The sequence below is a fragment of the Nomascus leucogenys genome, chromosome 16 (assembly GCF_006542625.1).
Source record: "Nomascus leucogenys isolate Asia chromosome 16, Asia_NLE_v1, whole genome shotgun sequence".
NCBI lineage: Eukaryota > Metazoa > Chordata > Mammalia > Primates > Hylobatidae > Nomascus > Nomascus leucogenys.
Window position 1 is genome coordinate 84,161,557 of NC_044396.1, and position 25,051 is coordinate 84,186,607.

At 42.0% G+C, this 25,051-nt stretch overlaps 1 protein-coding gene across 1 annotated transcript in view; it reads right to left on the bottom strand.

Annotated features, from left to right (window-relative positions):
• The window catches only part of HHLA1 (HERV-H LTR-associating 1), a 36,457-nt gene extending 12,614 nt beyond the window's left edge, over nucleotides 1-23,843 (bottom strand). Inside the window, exons 1-11 of the mRNA XM_030795496.1 lie at nucleotides 23,765-23,843; nucleotides 22,686-22,745; nucleotides 18,642-18,701; nucleotides 17,203-17,283; nucleotides 14,009-14,092; nucleotides 13,825-13,908; nucleotides 7,850-7,933; nucleotides 6,173-6,229; nucleotides 5,981-6,067; nucleotides 3,690-3,938; nucleotides 1,128-1,373 (exon numbers count right to left, since the gene is read on the bottom strand). Of these exons, the coding sequence (XP_030651356.1) occupies nucleotides 1,128-1,373; nucleotides 3,690-3,938; nucleotides 5,981-6,067; nucleotides 6,173-6,229; nucleotides 7,850-7,933; nucleotides 13,825-13,908; nucleotides 14,009-14,092; nucleotides 17,203-17,283; nucleotides 18,642-18,701; nucleotides 22,686-22,745; nucleotides 23,765-23,843 (1,171 nt within the window). The remainder of the gene's footprint in view (nucleotides 1-1,127; nucleotides 1,374-3,689; nucleotides 3,939-5,980; nucleotides 6,068-6,172; nucleotides 6,230-7,849; nucleotides 7,934-13,824; nucleotides 13,909-14,008; nucleotides 14,093-17,202; nucleotides 17,284-18,641; nucleotides 18,702-22,685; nucleotides 22,746-23,764) is intronic.
• Nucleotides 23,844-25,051: the final 1,208 nt, after the last annotated feature.

Genomic DNA, 25,051 nt, shown 5'->3' on the forward strand with positions numbered 1-25,051 from the left:
GAGGACCAGGGCCACCAATCCTGCCCTATCCAACCAATGTTGGTTAAGCCAGGTACCAGGCAGGGCTTTAAGAAGTAGAGACAAGTAAGAAATAAAACCCACAATGGAGTGTGAAAAAGGAAATGGGAAAATCCCATCATGACTGTGATACAGTGTGATGGGTGCCATTGGAAACCAGCTAACATCGGTAAGTTATGGTGACCCTGCACAGGAGAGCAATGGTGTTGTACAGAAAGTGTCCAATGTGGGTGCTCCTGGGCAAAGAAAAAATGAGTTGCTTCTCATTCATCTGAGTCTTAGTGTACACCTTGATCCATCCCACCCCCGATAAATTGCCTGTCATATTCATGAGAGAGTATGGGCTCAGTTCAACAATTTTTGTATCATGTTCATGAAGCCTTAGTTTAAGGGTCACTTCAGGACTTGATCCTTGCCGTTAAGATTCTGGCCTCTGGCAAAACCAGCAATACAGTCTCCTTGTAGGAGATGAGTGACAGAGAAGCTCAAGCAGGCAAGTTCCCTCATATGGATAAGTGGAAGGAAAGAAGTGAGGCTGAGAAACAGCCAAGGCACAGGCGATGGACACCCAGTTCAGCTGGGTCAGGTGACACCTACTCTAAGTCAAGCAGCACAGCAGTTCTGGAGGAGAGTGGGCTTTGCAGGCACAGCAAAGTGCATATATAAAGATCAGGAGATGTGGGCAGTAAGCAGTGTGCTGTGGCTGGAGTCTAGAGGAGGAAGGTAGAGGGGCGAGTTGAGGCTGAGCAGCAGGCAGGGCTCATGCCTGGAATTTCAGGCCCGGGTCCATCCATCGCAGTTGTCATATTGCTTGTTAATGGACAATGAAACAGGGAAAAAGAGAAGAAACTGGGGAGTGGGATTACATAAAAGAGAGAGGAACTGGGGAATGAAAGAAGGAGTTTTCATTCATCTACAGATGGGAAGAAAGAGGTAGGGCAAAGGAAAGGAGAAGGAAGAGTTTGCTTCATGATCATTAATTATATTGCTTATGTTTTCTTAGTTTTCTCTGTATGTGTTATATTCCAAAAATTTAGAAAGGTTATCAAAACAGACAATGCTAAGTTTAATTTAAAACAGGAGAGGTAGAAGTGAGCACCCTGTCTTACCCGAGGTAGGGCTGGCCTGGGATGGGCTGCCAGGTGTGGCCATTATCCCAGCAGCAGGCGCCAAAAGGCTTGTAGTGTTCATGGCTTCCTCGGCCCCTGCAGTAGTCGGTGGCGAAGAATGAGTTTCCCAGGAAGACCCTCCGGGTTTTTTCTCACCGATGGTCTGAGCCCAGGGCGTGGACGATATGGAAGCCCATGTCTGTCTGTTAGCTGCCACCCACTGAGTTCTGGCCACCCTCCTGGTAGCTGCACATTCAAAGTGATAGTAACAGGGTACTGACATGCTTGACCACTTCGATTCAGATATGAAATTGCCGAGACATTGAAACACTATCAAAGGGCAAATGTAATGTGCACATGTAATATAGATAATCCAGGGGCTTAAACTTTACTCTGAACGGAAATAAATGGACCAAAGTAAGCATCGTTTCCCTAAGCACCAATAAACACACACACACACACACACACACACAAACACACACACACACACACACACACCCCTCTAAATCTCTAGGGCCTCCAGCCATGTGTTTTTGGGGGTCAGTTAGCTGTCTCTCCAATTTATTTAATACATTTCTAATCATGTGACATAGTGAAAAGATTGCAGGGTCTGAGGTGAGGACATCTAAACAGATTAGCCGTGCCTCTGTCTCCTATATGGTGTGAACTTTGGGGCGAATTGCTTAACTCCTTTTAGTTTCCTCATGAAAATGAGGATACCAGTATTAATAATAACATCTGCCCTCCAACATCACAGGATTGTTATTAGTTAAGACAAATCCTTGGCTCATGCCTGGAATTTCAGCAGTTTGGGAGGCGGAAGCAGGCAGATCATTTGAGGTTAGGAGTTCGAGACCAGCCTGGCAAACATGGTGAAACCCCAGCTCTGCTAAAAATACAAAATTTAACCGGGCATGGTGGCAGGTGCCTGTAATCCCAGCTACTTGGGAGGCTGAGGCAGCAGAATCTCTTGAACCTGGATAGCAGAGGTTGCAGTGAGCAGAGATTGAGCTACTGCACTCCAGCCTGGGCAACAGAGCAAGACTCTATCTCAAAAGATAGAAAGAAGGAAGGAAGGAAGGAAGGAAGGAAGGAAGGAAGGAAGGAAGGAAGGATCTTCCCTCATTGGCCTTTTAAAAAATTGTTGGATGTTCTCACCTGTTTATTACCATAGTAGAAATTAAAGTCAGTTTTTTCAAGTTTTACAAAAATAAACTCTATTGAAGGATTTTACGTTTTTAACTTAAGTTGAGGACAGTTGCTCTCTTTAAAATACTCAGATTTCTCAACCGGAACATGGTGTATTTCTTCATTTATTTAAATATTCCTTTATTACTCTCACTAAAATTCTGTAGTTTTCTTGGTATAAAACCAGCACTTCTCCTTGTAGGATTACAGGTAGGCATTTTATGATTTTTTTCTTGTGATTAGAAATCACAACTTTGTGTCATATTACCCTGGAAAGTTTTCTGATTTTGTATAATTGCCATGATGCCAGCTATTGTGCTAATTTTCTGCAGTAAATGTGTTTTTCTATTTAATGGAGTTGATTTGTTTTCCTCTACACCACCCAGTCACCCTTGTTTCCTTGCCTGCTGACACCTATCAATTATTATCTCTTGGGGAAGCCTGTGTCTCCTCTATGCTGGGGTAGGAGCCCTCTCTCTGCTCTCTGTGTACAATAGTTCTTTGTAGGCTGGATCATAACTTTTGGTTTACTTGCCTGGGCTCTCTCCTAGGTCTGAGAGCTCAGGAAGAAGAGGGAACATTTATAGAGCTGTGTTTTTAACAGCTAGCCTAGTGTCTGGAAGGAAATATGTTTTGATGAGTAAATAAATGAATGAATTCTGATGACAATTTTGTCTCAGTGGGTCCATTGTAAGAACCCACTGAGAAAACATCGACTCTTAATGAGCTACCTCTATTTTATATTATTTCCAAATACGAAAAATAAGGTAAGCATGCCTTTTGTGTCTTCAGTGATGACACTGCTGATCATGTATACAAGATGCTGGAGAGGCAGGAGCCTCCTGCAGGCCATTGGTGGCAGCTTTCCCACTGGTGTCAAGTCATTAACATATTCTTGGCATCATTATCAAACCAGCTACAGACTAACCTAACCATGCCGTAAAATATTGACTTCATTTCACCACTTCATGTGAATTTCGGGAGCGATGTCGCTAAATGCTTTGCTGAAATATAAATACTTTTGCCACAAAATACTGTGATTATATAAGACATTAGCATTGAAGGAGGCTGGGTGAAGGGTACCGGGAACTCTCTATATTATTTTTGCAACTCTTTGTGAGTCTTAAACTATTTCAGAATAAAAAGTCATCAAAATACATATTAGAAATACATTATGTCAATGGCATTTTCTGCCTTTGCCTGATCTTGTAGAACCCATACTGGCTCATATAGATCTATTATTTAAGTAAGCCGATGTGTAACTTCAGTTGGTGGAGAAGGGATTAAGGTAAGGATTTTGCTTACATATGTGAGCCTAGAGGGAACAGGAGTGAGGCACAGTAAAGGGGAGGAAAGGGTGAGAATGCATCTTACCCAAGGCTGGGAGAGTGTGGGAGGCACTGACCCATGTGGCCGTGGCCCTGACAGGAAGCTCAGGAGGCCTGCCTGTGTTCAGGGTTTCCTCTGTTTCTGAAAGAGCAGCTGTCTCTGTCCAGGGAGAGGTTCTCAGAGAAGATGCCCAGGGTGTGCTCTGGGTCCAGCTTTGGCGGCTTGTACTTGGTAGTGTTTTCTGGCTTTTGATGGTGGGCTTTGAAGTCCTGGCAGTTCCCCTCGTAGCTGCACCTTCAGGGAGGCAGTCAATGGTAACTTTAACATGCTTGACACTTTGGGCATAAAAAAAACTGAAAGGTCACTGGACAGCAAATATACTGAATGTGGAGATTCAAACCTTTCTCTAAACAGCATCAAATAAAACCAAAAAGAAGTATTTCTCCTTGAATTCAAATTAAGATAAAATAACAGTTTGCAAAAAACTCTGTGATGAATCACACTGAACAGAATGTAAAGCTCTCAGGCTTAAAAGTATCAGGCATTTGCTATGTGTCCTGAACAGAGCCGGACCCCTGTCGGAGCCTTTCTTCCACCTCCAGCCCTCAGCCACTCCAGTACTCTGGTACATGTCCTTGGAAGAGGAATTAGTCTCCTCCACGTGCCTTATGGATACAACTAAAAAACAAAAGTGAAATTTGGGGGAATCAGAAGCTTCCAGACAGAAACAGCTTGAAAAATAGGCTCCCATAGAGTTAGCCGGAGGGCTTAATTCAGAGGGAAATCTACCCAGCATCCTTGGTTGCTCCCTGAAGAAAAGAAAGAAGAGGGCTCAGGTATTAATTTCACCTATATCTTCCCTAGGGAAGGCTCAAGTGATGGCAGCAGTGGATATGAGGATGACAGGCTCCTATTAGCCCATAGAGTCCCTTCCTCTGGGAAGACAAAGACTGGCCTATATTCTGGTGGGCAGAGCTTGTGTTGGATTTTGGCCCCCACCTCCCCTGAATGCACGTAGAATGCGAACTGTCTAATTGCAGGAGTGGCCTTGCAGCCTCATTTCCTCTCTCTGCCCTATTTCTGGGCCCAATAACACCCTGTGTGCAACACCAGCCTGAGCCTTGCTCCCAGATCAACCAGACATGGGGCTAAGTACATCCAACCAAACTATCACTCAGTCAGGGTACTTGCTTTCAGGCACATCAACTTTAGCATCAGCTTGTAAATATGTCCTCTCTTCCTAAGCATTTTTTCTTGTTGAAGGAGCACAAAGTGGGAGAATTAATTGAGACCGGTGTGTGTGTTGGGGTCGGGGGGAGGTGGGGTGGGAATGTCATGGAAAGACTCTCCAAATAAATGAGATTGACTCAACCCTAAGATCTGTCCTGAGAAGTGGGCAGGTGAAGGCAATCTACAACTGCCCATTTCATCTTCTTATCAAGTAGCCTTGTCCCACACGATTGAGATTCCTTCTACAGCATAATCAAAAGATGCCCTACAATAAATATAAAGCAAAGTAACTCCTGAAGTGGAGTTGCAGATTTATTGTATCCTTCATTGCACTTCAAGAGAAAGTGATGAAGAGCCTACTATGTGCAAGGCACCAAGGGGAAGGCAGGCTGTGAGGCTGAAGGAAACTACTTATTCTACCTTCCAGTTCCTTTCATTGAGGAGACACACATAGAAGTGTCAACTGTGTTGCAACCTGGAGTAATGTAAAGTCCAAATGACATACAAGTGCTGTGTTATGGTACCATAGAAGACAAAGACTGACTTAGATTGGGGGATATTTAAAAAAGAGGAGGTAGTGTCTAAGATGGCAATTGACAGGCAAATAGGGTTCTGAAATATGGAAAAGTAGGGAAGGAGTTCCAGATGGAGACAACAGCACGACCCATTTGGCACAGAGGGGCACGAAGGTGGGGCATGGTTAGGTAGGGACTGGGTATTACAGAGTGGCCAGGTCTCCAGCATAGGGTCACAAATTCAAATATCTACAAAACCCAAGTAGTTAATATGAGAAAAAAAGTGGAAGGCAATAGGGGGCGGAGAGGACTACGGAAAAGAGGGAAAAGGTGCTCTTCCTAGCGGGGTAATGAGAGTGGCAGCTACTCAGCTCCAGTTGTTTATTGCCATGTGTTGGGGGGAAGATCTAGAATTGCCAGACCTTTTGCAAGATAATCCAGAAATTCATTTCTTTAAAATGGCAAAGTTCTGTGATTTTTAACACATTATAGCTAAACACAACACCTTAGGGCAGCTTTCAGTCGTTAGTGTGCCACATGGGACCCTGGTCTGGGGAGTCTATGGGAGGAGTTTGGGAGGTTGGTACTCACCCAGAACACCAGACATGCTGCTGGTAAATGTGTAATTGATAACGGGATATTTTTCCTCCATCTCCCAGATGTCAGAAAGATTCCTTCCTGCAAAAATCACACCAACAGTATCAGATCTTGGGTTTCATCTGCTGGACAGTTGTGTCTATTTCTCAGCCCAGAGAGCTTGTCAAAGAATGTCCAGTGGTTTACCTGACTTTCCTGTCATCACACAGATGAAGATGCAATCTGATTCATTGCTTTGACTCACTGTAAGACAAACCAGTACACAATAAGACTTAGCCATGGGTCTGAAGCTGTAAGTCTTTGATTGAAATGAAAATTCAGTTGAAAGTACCTAACTTAGGATAACATAGGAAAATAAGCCTGACTCTTTACTCTTACGGCAGTCCTCATTTTCCACCTTCTTTATTTTATTTGGCTGGGTTTGGGGGATGGTGTAGTGGCTAAGGCAGAGTCTCTGAGGTCAGCTTCCATGGTTACAACATCAGCTCTGCCACTTACTAGCTATGCAAACATGAATGAACTGCTTGACCTCTTCAGGACTCAGTTTGCCCCTTTATAAAATGGTGAAAATTCAAATCCTACAATCCCTTATTTGTAATTCCCAAATCCCCAAATATCTGTAAGACAACATGTTTTGTGTGAGCTTGGTACCCAAATTTGAAAAATGTGAGGCTATGATAGTCTTTATCTATCCTAGTTAGTGTAAAGAGCTGAACATTTTGCCAAATTCCTATTAACGTGTTTGATTACACTGGGCTTCTCTGGATGCTGTTGGAGAAGTTACCTCAGGTATGATGTGCACACGCTATTAGATCTTCAAAGCCTGAAAACTTCTGAATTCCTAAACATACTTTTCCCTGACGATGCTGCCTAAAGAACTGTGGACATGCGGTTGCATGTCTCTCATAGGATTACAGGAAAATCCAAAGAGATAATGGGAGTGATGTGCTAGGTATGGTGCCCAGCCGATAGAAGAGCACAGTAGCTAGAGTAATCATTATTGTTATTAGTAATGTATTACTATTATTATATATATTAGGATAGTGACATAAGAGCACAAGCTAAGAGCCAGATCACCTGGTTTAGAATTCTGCTTCTGCAGAGTGATTTTGAGCAATTTACTTAACCCCTCTGTGATAGTTTCCTCACCTGTCAAGTAGGGATAAATATAGTAGCTGCCCCAAAAGGTTGTAGTGAGGATCCAATGAGAGAATACATGGAAAGCCCTTACAAGATTATCTGACACCTAATGATAGCTATTACTATTTCTCTTTCTCCTTCCCTCCTGCTTTTAAAACAGTAGCTGCTCCACAGTGCAGCACACCATCTTTCTGCTGAGACCAATTGTTGGACTGTCGAATAGATCCTTGCTTTTCAAAGTGGGTCCCTAAGGAAATGTGATTTTCCTGGGGGTTACATGAAACCACCTTATAAATGAGGTGCATCATTCTTAACTGTACTCCAAACATGGGCTTAGGCTCCATATAGATTTAAACCTGAATTCTGGTACCAAACTTAAGCAAAATATTCAACCTCTCTGGATCTCAGTTTTGTCCTCCTTAAAATGGGGGCATATCTACCCATCAGAAGATGTTTTCTTGAGTCTGCCTACGTTCCTTTAACTTTTGAGCTTTGGATTCTTCCTCTAACTTTCTGGATCCCAGAAATATGAAGACTTAAATATTGGTGTATTTACTGGTGTGGAAACTGGACCACACTGATTATCTAAATAAAGATTACATGAAGGTTTCTGGCAGCCTGGCCTATGGCAGGGGTTGGGGTGAGGAACATAATATGCTTGATTATCTACCACAACAGATGCTAAACCTCAAAGTTGCCAAAGCGTTTTCAAGATGAACACACCTGAGAGGATGGAGGTTGACTTAAAAATCTCTGTGAGGTAGCTGGTAGAATTGCCAATGATATCTACCAGTAGAGCTGTAAAATCTGCAAGACAAATTTAGGAGGTTTAAATTTCTGCTTCAGAGACAAAAGGAGAAAAGTATACTGTATTTGGATTTTTCAGAGTAGATTTTACAAGTTTGATTTAGTTTAGTGTATTGAGGAATATCAACAATGATACAGATAAATACTACTAATTCTAAAAAACAAGAAGTCTTGATTTCAGGCCAGAAGGAAACTTTGGATCCACTGTTAAAATCCTCTTTCTTCTTCTACCATCCTCTCTCCCAACCCCTTCTCTGCTAACATCTAAGAGCTGTGAAAGGCCACATTGTTGAATAATGGTCTTTCTGGTGGATTCCCTCCCCATTGTTTCATGTAATTGTTTTTAGAATACCAACTCCATCTGATAAGAAGCAGCCCCACAGACATGTAATGTAAATTTAGACTTGGGGGTTGGAAAACGAAAATGCAATGTGGAATTTAGTGGTAAGTTATAAACTACAAAGAATAGAGACAAGACAAGACACTTTATAAAATTACCACCAGCAACCTTTCCTTCTGCCCCCTTTTTAAGGGAACTGATGGTGGTGGCGGTGAGGAGTGGTGTCTGAGATAACTTTTTCAGCATTTCACGTTATAGAACCATTGTGAACTTTCTTTCTCAGCTGGGTTTAAACAGGGCCATTGCCTGACATAGTGGGCACCATTGACTGTGAAAATTCCTAATATTCTTCTAGTCAAACAGCTGTCATCTCCTTCTTTGTTCATTTATGGCTTTCCATGATCCAGCAAATTCTTGACTTCTAAACAAGGCGAATGTGTTTGAGGAGCCCCAGTCATTTTCTAGAGAGGAAGCTTCGTGGGTCCAGTGGATGATTTCCCATCATGCTGTGTAAATGCTCCTTTCACTCATTAATGGCATCAGGAGTTTGGGCAGGAGCAAGCTAACTTGAAAATACAGAACCAAGAGAGGTAGGAAAATGTTATGTGACAATTAGTGGAATGTGTAGCCAAGACCAACAGATGATGGGCACTACTATGTAAGAACCAAAGCCACGAGGTGCTCTTACTACATCTGCACAGGCACATTTTAACCTCCTGGAGGGAGAACACCTATGCAGTATGTAGTATACCTATGCAGGTATAGACACCTGTATATGCAGAAGGTAGGCAAACATGGGCACCCTTTCTCTCTCTCTTTTTTTTTTTTTTTTTTTGAGACAGAGTCTCACTCTGTCGCGCAGGCTGGAGTGCAGTGGTGCAATCTCGGCTCACTGCAAGTTCCGCCTCCCAGGTTCATGCCATTCTCCTACCTCAGCCTCCCAAGTAGCTGGGACTAAGGCACCTGCCAACACACCCAGCTAATTTTTTTGTATTTTTAGTAGAGACAGTGTTTCACCGTGTTAGCCAGGATGGTCTCAATCTACTGACCTTGTGCTCCACCCGCCTTGGCCTCCTTCTCTGTCCCTTTAGACCAGTCTGTTCTTAGTCATTTGTGGAAACTGAGGAAGGGTATTATCTCTTAGTTATTCCATATATTTTCTTTCTGCTTCTAAAAATTCTTGTTTGTTTATTAATCCATTTATCTAATAAACATCCATTGAGCATTTGCAGTGTGCCATACGCTTACTAGGTACTGGAGAGTTGTGTAAGACATACAGAAGCTGAGGTTAGTGGGGAAGCAAGATTCATAAACAGACCAATAAAATGCAATTTGGAAGTTGTTATTAATCTTGCACAGAAGCTATGAGCATGGCTTTGAAGCCACACACAAAACATGGAGTCCAGGTTTTTCCCAAGGCTCAGAACGATGATGTAACTTGTCCAAAGTTCCAGAGTATGCGGCAGAGCTTGGATTTCAGCTGAGGTCTGCCTTGGGCTGAAGCTTCCACCATTCCCAGTATTCTTACCACCACTCATGAAACCTGTTGCTCAATGCATTTTGTCAATTCTCCCTTTAGAACTGTTTTCACAATCTGCTTTTTAGGCTTGGAAGAATGCCAGTTATTATTAACTCAAGGGTATTCTTTGCATTTATGAACGTTTGAATTATCTAATTTACTAGCAATGATCAAAATGAATGATGCATGACTACCTTCATACATAAATAGAAGGTAGAATTACAAAATCCTTTTTACCTATCCATTTGGTAATGATTTAAGACTGTCTCTTAACACTCAGTGTTGGCAAATGTGAGTGGAAAAACATAGGCATTCAAACATTGTTGGTAAGACTGTAAACGTATGCAAGACTTTTAGAAGACATTTTAGCAATTCAAATCATTATAATATTGTTTCCCTGTCAGCCAACAATTCTATTTTGAGGGCTTTATTCTGCAGAGGTAATTGGGCAAGTACTCTAAGTGATTTTACACAGGTGTTCATCACAGCATTGTTTATAATTGCAAAAATACGAGGAATTAGCCAAGTTTCCAACAAGAGGAGACAAATTAAATAAATCATGGTACATTCTTTCAATGAATACTAAGAATTCATGTGAAGGATGAGGCATACTTGCATTCACTGGAATGAAATGGTTTTTTTAAGACATATGGGTTAGTTTGAGAGTGGATTATAAAATTGCGTGAAAAAAATGAAAGATACCGATGGTTGTCTTTCAATATCGATTCTCCCACCTTCCTTTAGTAAGACAGTATCAAATTTTAGTTGGGAACATGGTGGTTTAAAGCAACGACTATAATTTCAAGCTTGCTTTGTGGGTGAGTGTAGCCATGAGGTTAAATTCTCGGAAATAGGATGTAAGAGGGAGAAATGTGAATGGTTTCCAGGCTGTGAGTTCATAGTGAATGTGCATGCCTTCTGGGATGGTTTGGATCTGTGTCCTTGCCCAAATCTCATGTCAAATTGTAATCCACAATGTTGGAGGTGAGGCATGGTAAGAGGTGATTGGATCATGGGGGCAGACTTCTCATGAATGGGTTAGCACCATGCCTTTGGTGCTGTTCTCATGATAATGAGTGAGTTATTGTGAGATCTGGTTGTTTAAAACACCTTTCCCCTTGTTCTCCCTTGCCCCTGCTCTAGTCATGTAAGATCTGCCTGCTTCTACTTCCCCTCTGCCATGATTGTAAGTTTCCTGAGGCCTCCCCAGAAGCTGAGCAGAAGCAGTCATGCTTCCTGTACAGCCTGCAGAACCATGAGCTGATTAGACCTCTTCTCTTTGTAAATTACCCAGTTTCAGGTATTTCTTTATAGCAATGTGAGAATGGACTAACACACCTTCCAAATCCTTTCTCCCCTTCGTTGTAGCTGAAGTGTGCATGTGCTGGCAACCTACCTTAGGCTGTGAGAACACAGATCCTTATGAAAGGCAAAGCAACAAGCTAAAAGGAGCCTGGGTCCCCAAACCATCAAACCATTAGAGAAGCCCTGGCATGTCTGCATGCCCAGATTATCACACATGAAAGCAATTAACTTCTACCTTCTTTAAACTAGACTATTTTGGAGTCATTTGTCATAGTAGCCCACCCTGTATTCTAAATAATACAGAGAATGGGTTCCTATATGTAGAGCAGGATGTCTACACTGATGGGTAGATATTAGCTGGGGTACGTAAGTAGACAGGCAGGTTAGATAAGTAGCTTAGATGACAGGTTGGATAGATAAGTGGGTTATATAGGTAGTATAGACAGCCTTGGATAGCATTTATCAGCATATTAATAGTGACTACCAGTGGATGGTGGGATATCAGCTATTTCTGGTTTCTTAGTTTTCCTGTCCATGTCGCATAGCATCTTGACATCATAGTACATTATTTTTAAAATCAAGAAAATTTAAGCCGGTTTCATTTAGGAAGAAAAAAAGGAAAATATGCAAATATACCCTCAAAGGAGGGCTATAGGTCAGAGTTGAAAACATTAAAAAGAAAATGATCCAGATCTAAAGATCATCCACAAAGACACCTTCCCTAAAGGCCTACGTGTACAGCCTCTCATGGTGGTGCTGTGACTTCTTGTCAAAGCTGGCGAAAGTTGCTATGACCTACCAGAGGAACAGCATGCAATTTTTTCAGTAGATAATGATCCATGGATCATTCTTTTCATATAATTGTTGCAAGTGTGTGGAAATATGATTTGACTCATGAAATAAAATTATAAACTTTCTCCAGGCAGATGTAACTTTTTAAATCTTATTTTTATCTTTCACACAATCAGGATAGGGACTCACCCAGCACAGACTTCTATCCTCAACAGGGGTTAATGAAATGGTGAGAAAGGATTGATTATGAAGAATTTTTTCCTCGCAAATGTATTTGTTGATAAGATTCACAGGGTAAATTACATAAGATAATAGACATTAAGTACTCATTGTAACGTCTTGCATATAGTACTCGTTAAATATTAGTAATTCCTTCCTTTAATATTTTCACAATATTTGTTTTAGAAATTCTACTCTGTGGGGGAAATAATCTGAAACAGGGAAGAGTTTATGCACAAAGATGTCCAAGGCAAAATTTATTTATATTAAGAAAAACCTAGATCCACTCAAAAGTCTAAGAACAGCACAGTGGCTAAGAGAATGCTTGCATTCACTGGTTACATAGCCATTACAAATGTTTATGAAGAGTTTGTAATATGGTGAAAAGTATTAATATCAGACTAAGTGGTGAAAAGTACAAGAGGCTTTGGTTGCCTTTAGTGCTTGCTTCCCTTACAATCTCGTATTTAACAAGCAGCCAGAAGGATCCTTTTAAAATGTCAGATCATGTCCCTTCCCTGTGCAGACAATCACAATGGCTTCCTTCTTATTTCGGGTGAAAATTAGAATCCTCACAGTAGACCTTAAACTTCTATATGATCTGCAACACCCTCCCCACTTTGCCCTCACCAATCAGAGCTAATTTCCTACAACTCTGTCCTGGCTAACCTGCTCCAGCTATGCTTGCTTCTCTGGTCCTCATGCTGCTGCTTAGGCCTTTGTCTGGACCACTGTCCCCAGGAACAACCACAGGGCTGGCCCGTCACATCCTGAAGGTCACCCCTCAACCCTCACGTCATTTGGAGAAGACTTTCCTGACCACCCTACACACAGCAATATCCCCCACCGTGACTTTTCCCTCCAGCTTTCCCATGCTTCATGGTTCCCATGGTCAGGCTGTCAGCCCACACACCATGTACTTGCAGTACATTTATTTACTCTCTGCTCCCCGCTAGGAATCTATGTCCCACGGGAGCAGAAGGTGTGTTCACTTTGCTCTGTGTGCTTTCCCCACACCTAGAAGAGTGCATGGGTCATAGTGCATGCTCAAACAGAATTACTGAATGGGTGAATTAGAGGTGCAAAAATTGCCACTTTTATTTTTCAGTATTCTGTAAAATAAGGAACACGTAATACTTTAAAGTTTTATTTATAAAACTAGCATATGAACATACTCTCTTTGGGAAAAAAAAGGTTCAGATAATCTAAGGTTCTTTTAACCAACATTCTTCCACTCCAAAACACATACTCTAATCTTCTTTTCAAAGGGAATCACCTATCTGGTGCCCACATATGTGTTCTTATCTATAACATTGTTCTGTTTGTATTTTTGTGTAACTTTCTTTTTCTAATTAAAAATCTCTTGGAAGTTTTTCCATGTACAGGCCAAATTTGAGCACACTCACTCATTTATGTATTATCTGTGGCTGTTTTTGAAAGTTTAATTATATGGAAGACTACTTAACCATTTTCCCTCACGATGGATATTTAGGTTGTTCCTCAGTTTTGCAATTAAAACAATGCTTCATGAGCATTTTCCTCTTGTTGCTTTTGCACACACAACTGTTTTTCACTGGGATAACGAATGAGCACATGGTTAAGGGTAGTGGATAGGACCATATTTTCCTATCTTACATTGAGGAAAAGCAAAAACTTATCTGAAAGGACACAAGCAAAATTGGAAAAGCTGCAAGCCTCATGGTTAGCTGTACCCACCTGATAAGTCATTGGTCCGATTGTTTAAACAGTAGCAATACCTTGTGGGGAATTTGGCGGGGTCCACCGTCTTCAGGTTAGAAACTGTGAAGAGAAAGGATTCAACAGAGATCCTGACACACAGACCGACCCTGCAACACATCCCTACCGCCACCACCATCAAGAAGAGCCAGCCAGCACTCACTGTTGTAAACAGCTACAGAAAACTTGTGGAAGGCGAAGGAACTGTAGGAAGTGACACTCAGCAAGGAGAAGAACTTCTTGCTATCTGCCAAAACATACCAGATAAAGAGACAGACAGATGCCTACTAACATAACAATAATACAAATAAGTAAACAGTCCCTAGAAATTAACAATGCAAATAAAGAAACCAATGATGAAAATAAAGAAACAAACAAAAAAGTAATACAAATAAAAAATAATAAACAAAGTAAAACTAAACCAAAAAAACTGAAGAGTATGTATTTGTCTATATTTCCTGATCCATCCTTAAGCTGTGGCAACTCTCTAAGAAAGATCCCAAGGCGTATTAGACTCCTGAGGCTGCTGTAACAACTTATCACAAACTTGGTGGCCCAAAACAGCAGAAATTTGTTCTCTCACAGTTTTGGGGGCTAGAAGTCTGAAACTCAGTAGGACACCCTCCCTTCAAGGGCTCTAAAGGAGAATCTGTTCTTGCCTCTCTCAGCTCTGGTGGCTGCCTGTGTCCCTTGGCTTGTGGCCACATCTCTCTCTGTTCTATCGTCACATGGTCTTTTCTTCTGTGTGTGTCTCCTTTGCCTCTTTCTTGTAAGGACCCTTGTGGTGGCATCTGGCACAACACAGATAATCCTGGACAATGGCCTCATCTCAAAATCTTTAACTCAATCAATCTGTTATCATATCAGATGATATTCACTCTTTTGACATATAAAGTAGTATTCACAGATTGTGGTAATTACAAAGTGGATATCTTTGGCCATTTTCAGTCTACTACACAAAGAAAGGGAATTTTTTTTTTAACCAGGAATACTAACATAGACAATCAGGTTTAGGAATACATGCACGAGCATCTTATCTACTCTCCATCAGTGCCTGTTCTTGGTTTATATCTGGAAGACAGTGCAGTAGAGGGAGGTCTTTCCAAACTATGGTCTGAGAATCACCCACCTGCATCAACTCACCTGGTGCACCTATTAAAAGAGCACATTCCTGGATGTGACCCCAGGTCTACTAAATCAGATGGTGAAGAAAGGGGAAAGGTGGGTATGCCCAGGGTTCTGAATTTTAACAAAGTTTTCAGGTGAATTTTTTTTTTTTTTAGACAGGGTCTTGCTCTGTCATTCAGGCTGGAATGCAATCATGCAATCACAGCTCACTGCAGCCTTGACCTCTCAGGCTCCAGTGATCCTTCCACCTCAGCCTCCCAAAGTGCTGGGATTATAGGCATGAGCCACTGTGCCTGGCTTCAGGTGATTTTTATTCATATAAATTTGTGACCCACTGTGATGGTAGATGGAATGGCAGAATCATTAAACTTGGGCGCACGCCAATCACCAGTGGTACCCATTCCCCCTCGGCTCTCTGGCGATTGCCCTCTGAAGACCCTAATGCAGTACACTGGGTGGGAACCAGACTCCGTATTTAATAAGCTCCTTAGAAGAATAGGGTATATGCCAAAATGTGAATACTCCAGTACTCAGTTTTTTTGATGATAAGAATCACAAGTAGCACTTGTTAAAAATGTAGCACTTTGGGCCCCTTCCAAAATCAACTGGATCAGAATCTCTGGAGCAGGAACCTGGGGAGATGAATATTTAAGAAGTATGTCAGGTCCTTCTTATTGTGCAACAAGTTTGGGAAACTTTGGGCTAGATCACAAACTTGGATTAAACAGTTCTGAATTCCAATTCTATATGGCAATGGGCATGCCTCAAAGTCTGCATCTAGAAAATGGGAGTGAGAGTACCACTGCATGGAGGTTATACAAAGATTAAATTAGTCATTGGAAGAGTTTTGAGCTCCTCGAAGGTATGAGTTATGACATTTGAGTCTTTGCAAAATTTCACAGAGCCCAGTGCAGGGCCTTGCAGAGGAGAGGACAGGAGTAACAGTTCAGGGCTGGAAGGGCTAAATGTTTTGAAGCCCATCCCTCCGTCTGATGATTCAGTCTGTCCACAGCACCATCTACACGCAGATCACTGCCTTCTTATCCTGCACCTCCCAAGGCAGCCCTATCCACGGCAACTCTCATGAGAGCAAATTGGAGGCAGGAGCTGTATCTCTGTGATTTACAGCAACAGGCATTGGGATAGGGATGGATAATAATGTTGATGGGTAAATGTCTAAGTGAACAAGTGTAGAGCCACCAAGCACAGATGTGCAGAGTGTGTATTGCATAATCCTAGGGAATGCCATTTGCATAGACCTCAGTGCTGAATTGGCATTCTCCATCCCCCTTATTCTAAATAACATGTATCTTTACCTATTTATTATGTTTATTGTTTGTTTTTGGTTACCCCTTCACCCACTAGAATGGAAGCTCCCCCAGTCCAGAGATTTTTGGTTTTTGTTTACTGCCTTATCCTCCAATACTTAGAATAGTGCCTGGCCTGTGATAGGTGTTCTATGAATATTGATTGAAGAAAGTGAGAATAAATAGTGAAGGCAGTGAGGAATGTACACTAGGGATCGTTCAGGCTTTGCTGTCATTCACTAAGTATGTGTTACATCAAATCATTTTGCTAGATGCTAAAGAACACAGGAAGAAGATTACAATAATATTGTAATCATAGTATTGTCTTAAAAAAGAAATCCAGAATCATATTAACTTAATCAATGAGTAATTATTGTTAGTTTATGGCAACAGAGTTAAAATTACAAACATACCGTGTCTGGAATGCAATTTGCTCTCAAAATTCTTGTAAACCTTCTTCTACGTCATTTTGAGTTAGTTAGGACAATGAATTCTGCATTCTGTTTTTGTTTTTGTTTTTTGAGACAAAGTCTCACTCTTTCTCTCAGGCTGGAATGCAGTGGCGTGATCACAGCTCACTGCAGCCTCGACCTTCTGGGCTCCAGCAATCCTTCCACCTCAGCCTCCCTGGTATCTGGGACCACAGGCATGCACAACTGCATGCAGCTAATTTTTCTATTTTTTGTACAGGCGGGGTTTTGCCGTGTTGCCTAGGCTGGTCTCAAACTCCTGAGCGCAGGCAGCTTCCCAAAGTGCTGGGATTACAGGTGTGAGCCACTAAGCTCAGCCTATTCTCCACTCTGAACACCGAGAAACTGAGACACAGAAGTGAAGTGTCTTGTTGAGGCAACAGAAAGGTTCAGAAAAGACACTGGTACAAGAAAAAAAATGGACCTGGATTGTGCTTTTAAAAAATGATTACCTTTTAACACTCTACTCAGCATCCCGTTCACAAGCTCTGTCAGGTTAAGTGCGGACAGATCGATTGACCTTGCAGGCAGCTCTGAAAGAGATTCAGAGATAATGTCACTGGCAGGCTTTTCTCAGCAAGAGAAAAAGTTCCTCATTTCCAAACTTCAGGCAGATATTCAACTTGTGTGCACATGTGCAGAACACGAACCAAGTGCCAGGCACAAGGGATTCCAAGTCAAGATGAGGGTCCTGACCTCAGGAGGTGACAGTCAACAGAGTGACAAATATAAATAAGAGAAATCCCAATGAAGCACAGAAAACAAACTTTTAGTGACAATTGCATCTCTGCATTTGGAGAGACTCGGGCAGAGGTGGGCAGATCACGAGGTCAGGAGATCGAGACCATCCTGGCTAACATGGTGTAACCCCGTCTCTACTAAAAATACAAAAAAATTAGCCGGGCGTGGTGGCAGGCACCTGTAGTCCCAGCTACTCGGGAGACTGAGGCAGGAGAATGGCGTGAACCCGGGAAGCAGAGCTTGCAGTGAGCCGAGATAGCGCCACTGGACCCCAGCCTGGGCCACAAAGTGAGACTCCGTCTCGAAAAAAAAAAAACAAAAAAAAAACAAAATGTGTCTCAAGCATAATGGGAAGCCCAAGGGCATTGCAGGAGTTCTTAGCAGCTCTGTGTTTGAAAATAAGTACCCCGTGTAAAAGTGGGGTCCACACACCCTGGCTGAGCATTGACATCACCTGGAAATATATATATATTTTTTAATTACACGATTCCAGTACCTGGGCTTCATCCTCAGAAATTCATAGTTAATAGGTCGAGGATGTGACCCAGGATGGAGGGAGAAATCTCCCAGGTGTAGCAGGAGTGGCAGCTTGCAGTGAGTGGAGTTAAAATTCCCGCTTCCTCAGGCTATTCCTTAATGATTTGGAAACTGACAAGGCGCGGTGGCTCACGCCTGTAATCCCAGCACTTTGGGAGGCCAAGGTGGGTGGATCACGTGTGATCAGGAGTTTGGGACCAGCCTGGCCAACATGGTGAAACCCTGTATCTACTAAAAATATAAAAATTAGCTGGGTGTGGTGGCCGGTGCCTGTAATCCCAGCTACTTGGAAGGCTGAGGCAGGAGAATTGCTTGAGCCTGGGAGGCGGAGGTTGCAGTGAGCCAAGATCGTGCTATTGCACTCCAGCCTGGGCAACAAGGGTGAAACTCCATCTAAAAAAAAAAAAAAATTTGGAAACAGTTGACAAGACGGAAATAGTTCTTGATGCTCCTCTTTATTCAAACGTTGTCTTCTTCAACTTTTACTTAATGATCAGATAATGATTAGAGAGATGACGTTCTCTCCACTGTGGGAAAGAACAGAGGTCCAGAGAAGTAGAGGAATTGCTCTGCAGCCCAGACAACCCAAGGGATTTGGGGGAGCGGCACTCACCCGTCGTAGCAAGAAATGCCACCCCCTTCTCCTTCCTCTCTTCTTCTCTAAGGCCAGACACTGGGAAGGAAACAGTTTTCATGAGAAAAATGCAGGAGGTCCAGTTCCTACCCCCAGGAATGGAAGAAGCCTTGGAAGCCTCTTTGGCATCTGCTCTCCGTGTGAGAGTCACTGGCGGACACTGAGGAAAGGCAGATCCCAGACTCTTCTGCATGGCACTGATACAGATTCTAATCTCTGTGGGGTGGGTGTGGCCTAGAAATACATATTTTAATAAATAAGCTTGGTGATTCTGATACAGGGGGTCTAATTTACCCCACTCCTTAACCGAGTAGGGAAACTGAGGCCCAGAGAGGAGAAAAACCTTGCTTAAATTTGCACAACTGAGCAGTGGTGATAAAGGGCTAGAACTCTAGAACTGTAGAGCATGGCCAAAAAATTAGGCCTCTTGCCTACTTAGCAAATTTCATGCGACCAAAGGAGAAAATGTCAGAGAAAAATTTGAAATTTCAAAGGCATTCATTCATTCTTCATTGGTTCATTCAACAAATATTCACTAAGGGCCAAGCAATATGCTAGGCAATATGAAGTGGTAAAGGGGAATGAACCCGGTCTCCAGCTCCATGGGGCTTCCTGTGTGTGATTTGGTCAGGGAGGAGAAGACTCACAGGTTGTGACCAGAGAGGAGTGTCAACACGATGTGGGAGTACCAGGGCACTAGCCTGGTGTCAGGGGATGGAGAAGGCCTTCTTGTGGAAGTGACGTTAAGCAGAGACCAGAAGGATCAGTTATTTTGGATCACATGCTATAGAATCACCCTGCACTTGTCACTACAACTGTTGGCGTGGTCATTTTTCATGTTATACCTGGGTGGAGAAGGTGCATTATTTTACATTTTACTTTATTAAATTAAATGAGACAGAAGCAACGTATCTTGTCGGGGTCACAGAGAGGTTCAGGAAAGAAGCTGGTACAAAAAAAGCTAGTATCACATGTAACATGAAAAATGACCACTGCAACAATAAGTACCAGTAGGATGGAGAAGGTGCTGTATTTTACGTTTTCATTTTGCAAATGGAAAACAACAAGCCACAGAGTCTGAAAAATGTGCCCTGCATTACAGAATAAGTCAGGATTTAGGGCTGCCTAGGAATGTCCCATCTTTTTCCTTCTTAACATCTTTATTTCCAGACACTGAAATAAAAGTTTTCATGAATAAAATAGTAACCTGAAAGTACAGCCTCAAGCAATTCATAACATCCTTAGAAATCATCTTGTCCAACACTTTGAAGAATGGATAAACTGAAATCCCAAACTTGATTTGATGTACCTAAATCCCATATTGGGCTAGTGTCTAAGATAAAATCAGAAAAGAGCAATCTCAACTCTTTGTCCATGTTCTTCTCCCTCACTTCTTTTTATTTTACTTTCAAATTTAATTTAAATTAATTTTTAATTTTATTGAAAAACACTTAACATGAAATCTACCCTATTCATTTTTTTTTTTTTTTTTTTTTTTTTTTTTTTTTTTTTTGAGGTGGAGTCTTGCTCTGTCACCCAGGCTGGAGTGCAGTGGTGCAATCTCACTGCAACCTCTGCCTCCTGGGGTCAAGCGATTCTCCTGCCTCAGCCTCCTGAGTAGCTGGGATTACAGGTACATGCCACCACGCCTGGCTAATATTTGTATTTTTAGTAGAGCTGGGGCTTCACCATGTTGGTCAGGCAGGTCTCAAACTCCTGACCTCATGATCCACCCACCTCAGCCTCCCAAAGTGCTGGGATTACAGGCATGAGCCACCACGCCCAGCCCAATTAACAGATTTTTAAGTGCACAATATAGTATTGTTACTGATCGTTACTAGGCTGTGCAGATCTTTAGAACCTACTCATCTTGCGTAACTGAAATTTCATTCTCATTGAACAACAAACTTCCCATTTCTGTCTCCTAAGCCCCTGATGACCACCTTTCTACTCTTGGCTTCTGTGAGTTTGACTATTTTAGAAACCTCATGAAAGTGGTATCATGCAGTATGACTTCTGTGACTGATTCATTTCACTTAGCTTACTATCCTCCAGGTTCACTCATGTTATCTCATATGGCAGCGTTTTCTTATTTAAGACCGAATAATATTGCATTGTATGTATATACTGCATTTCCTTTTTCTGTTTATCCATCAATGGACATTTAGGTTGCTATCTTCTGCTTTTCGGATACTACGTCGAAACTGAGTCAAGTCAGCTGTTGCCTGCTTAAACCAATTTGGCGTTTTACCAATTGCCAAGCTTTTTGGTTAAATATCAGAGCTTCTGGGGTTAGAAGTAGGTGGGGACTCTAACTCCCCTTCGCCATAACAGGGCTACTGGAGGCAAGGGGCTTATGTCGCAACAAAAGGAAGTCTGAGACAGATGTAATTAAGCAGGTCAAATGCTGCCAACTAGCCAGCTCTCTAGCTTGGGTGAGGCCACTCCACCCCCTCAGGCACCCGCGTGGCACTTTACCTGCGCAGTCTACTCTGCACCAGCTGCTATAAGATCTGCCGGAGGCACCAATCAACCTTGCTTGTGACCTGCCAAGGCAACAGAGTCCTCCATGCAGGTGAGAGACCAAGGTTATGTCAGTTCGGGGTCTCCAGGCAGCAGGGATGCCCCAGGCTACCAGGCTGGCAGGATTCCTATACCTTTCCAGCCAGAATGGTGGGCCCTGTGTCGTCTTCTTCACTGAGCACCATTTTTTTTTTTTTTTTGCACCATTCCTTTCACCAAGGAAAGAGTATTTCTACCACTCCTTTTTTTAAATTACAAATCTTTGGGTTGATTTTGATAACAATATTTGAAGTCTGAAGTAAACACCAGTGCACAGATTTTTGAACAGGATGTAATACAGAGCATTTTTCAAATAAATTCCCTGACAGATTACAAAAAGATATCTTTCTATTTTTGGATGAAAAGACCACCATAATAATATCTTTAAAATAGAAGTTTCCTGGCATTTTTTGTACTTCTTAATGCTTAGTATTTTATCACTTTTTATCCTTCATGATTACCTGTGGGGCAGGAATAGTTGTTCCCATTTAAGGAGAAGAAAATTGGAAGCTCTAATAAGAAAAATATTTATGGAAAGTTATCCTACTTACACACAATAAATTGGCACAATTGGTGCTTTCAGGAAAGGGAAGCTGTTGGCTGGGGGAGCATTTTAACTTCATACACTTTTGTACCTTTTGCTATCTGAACTATGTGAATGTACTAATTTAAAATAAATAAGAATATAAAAATAGTCCAGGTCTGGTGGCTCACGCCTGTAATGCTAGCAGTTTGGAAGGCTCAAGCGCGTGGATCCCTTGAGCTCAGGAGTTCAAACCTGCCTGGGCAACATGGTGAAACCCTGTTTTTAACAAAAGTACAAAATATTATCCAGGTGTGGTGGTACATGCCTGTGGTCCTAGCTATCAGGGGGCTGAGGTGGGAGAATCTCCTGAGCCTGGGGGGTGGAGGTTGCAGTGAGTTGAGATTGTGCCACCTGACTCCCATCTGGGTGACAGAGTAAGACCCCATCTCAAAAAAATAAATAAATGAATAAAAATAAAAAGTAACACAATTTCCATCAAAACTAAAACCAAAACCAAACCAAAAAATTGTCCTTGTTCACCAAAATTTAGAAACAGAAACCTGTTCCCTGGTTCCTCTTGTCCTTTCTATTGCAATGTATTTACCATTGTACTGCAAAATCAGTTTCATAGCATCAAAAAGAAAGGCAAAGAAAGATGAAATTATTACAAACGCGATGATGGCAAGTAACAGTACCTCCCATTATAAAATCTTCTATCATCAATGGAATGTCACAGTCTTTGTGGATTTATTAAGATCACAAGGATTCAATGAACCATAAAGAAATGAGCAGCTCACAGGAATCATTGTTGTGACTATTAAGAGTGTTAGATGTGGATATAATCGCTGTCTTATCAGTAGAGAAAGTAAGGCTTGGGGAAGTCAAGGAATTTGCCCAAGAACAGCGAGCTAAACGAGCCCTTATCACCCACTTACTTGTTGTAGGTAAAAAGGTCATTCCCTTCTCTTTCTTGGCTTCTCCTTTGATGCCAGATACTAAAGTAAAAAAGGTTTAATCAGAGAAATTATAACCAAGACATAATACCAGAGATAATTTGATTCAACATACCCATTTTACAGATGAGAGAATTATGATCTGGGGTTGTGAAGTGACATTTAGTCCCACATCTAGTTTGTTCATTCATTTAATCATTTAGTCATCAAATATTTGTTGACCAACTACTAATAATGGATGGTGCTATTGAGTGCTGAGTGTTTGCAAGGCATTGTATGTGCTGGAAAGGCAGACACATAGGAAAACAACATTGAATACCTCGAAGGGAATGGTAAGGGTGTGTAACAGGGGGCTGATCTAGTCTCAGGAATCTGGAAGCCTTCCCTGAGAGGGGACGTTGAGCTGAGCTCTGAAGAATGAATAGCATTTGAGAAGGATTTAACTAATTGGGGGAATATTTGATGTATAGAGAACAGCACAAGCCCAGTGTCCGAGGTAGGCATGAGTATTACTTTAAAGAATTGAAAGAAGGCCAACAGTGATGGGGGCATAAAGAATGAAGGAGGTGGAGGTGGTAGGAAGCAGGGATGGTGAGGGAGGCAGGGTCACGCAGAGCCTGAAAAGGACCTGGTACACTACACAGAGAGAAGTAGGAAGTCCGCGAATAATTTGGGGCAGAGGGAGAAAAAAGAGGAAGGAACTTGGAAGATGACATAACAAGATTTATGAAAAGATCACTCAGGCTGATTGGTGGTGAATGGGTCATGGAGAGACAAGAGGAGAAGCTGGTTTGGAAAGCTGTCTCATGGTCCGGGAAAAGGAAAATAATGTTTTGGACAAAGGTGGTAACAGTGGAGGTGAAGAGAATTCTTTTGCATAGATGGGACTTAAATGCAAAAAGTCAAGGGAACAACACAAGTAGGGAAGTTATTCTTGTCATTTTGAACAAATTCATTTGGATTCTGGGCAGAAATATTGGCTACTGAGGTTCTCTAAAGCACAGTGAATACTCCAACTTATTATACAGAACAGACACTTCCCGAACTCCAACCAGACCCACCTGTGTTCCAAAGGGACAAGACACACGCCAGGCCCATGCACAGCCTCACTGGAGGACCACGTGACAGGAAGCCCAGCATGCTTGTGATACTCTGGCCCACCTGGAATGAAGCAAGCAAACATTTAGGAAACTAAGCACACTGATGCAGACCTTTGAGAACAGTGCATAAGGAATCATTAAAATCACAATTGAAAAAGGCGTTGTACTAGGTTAGTAGAGGTTAGGAAGCTAAGGTAAAAAATTAACTCCACAATTTAATTGGCTTAACAAAAAAAGTTGATTTCTTGTTTGCAGTATGTATTCACTGCATTTTGCTGGGGAACTCTGTTCCACACAGTCTCTCAGGGACTCCAGTTAATGGAGCTCCACTATCCTGTAGTTCTCCGTGTGGCAACTGTAGCCTCCTTAGACTTTGATTCACTGGGACACTGGAAGGGAGAGAGCTGTGGGATTATGCACCAACTCTTCAGTGCTTTGGCGGGAAGCGACACATTTGCTTTTGCTTGCAGCCCATACCAAAATTACTTACATGACCCTGCATGACTGCAGGAAATCTTGGAATGTAGAGGGGGACGCATACATATTCAGGGAGCATTTATGTTTCTTCCATGGGTTTCCTGGCTGTTGAGATGGGAAATATCCCTCAAATACAGCATCACTTACTCTGATAAACAGGAAAATATATTATCATAGGAGTATGTGTGTTCACAGTCTTTTTCCTTTTCTGCAGCACTCTGTGCCTGCCATTCTCATTTTGCATTTGCCATGCAAAATCACCATGATATTTACAGTTGCAAAGCTGAGACTAAATTGAATAATGGCTAACATTTATTGAGCACTTTCTGTGTGCCAGATGCTACACAGAACACTGTCTGATGCATACTTGATAACTGCACAGTCTTTCTGTGTAGGTATAAATGTAATGACAATTTAAATACAGGCTGCACAGATACGATTTGAAAAGAGGAGAAATTTACAATTGGTAGAGAATTGGATTTATCTGGAAGGTGAATTGGGCGGGAAGAAAACTCAAGGGAATGTGTGCTTGGATTGGAGAAAAATGTTGCAGGAAGGGAGCATCCTCAGGGCAAATTGCATTTTGAGAAGTGCTGCTGTCCTTCAGGAATAGGAAGCCCCTGTGGAATTTTCTTAAAAGATCCCAGAAACATTTAAATAGCTTTTTAATTATTGATAGATATGTGACTGGCATTTGTTCTAGATGCCACCCCACACAGAGACAGGTGTTACAAGGAAGCAAGAAGCTGGGGCTTTCTTGGAATTCGCCTA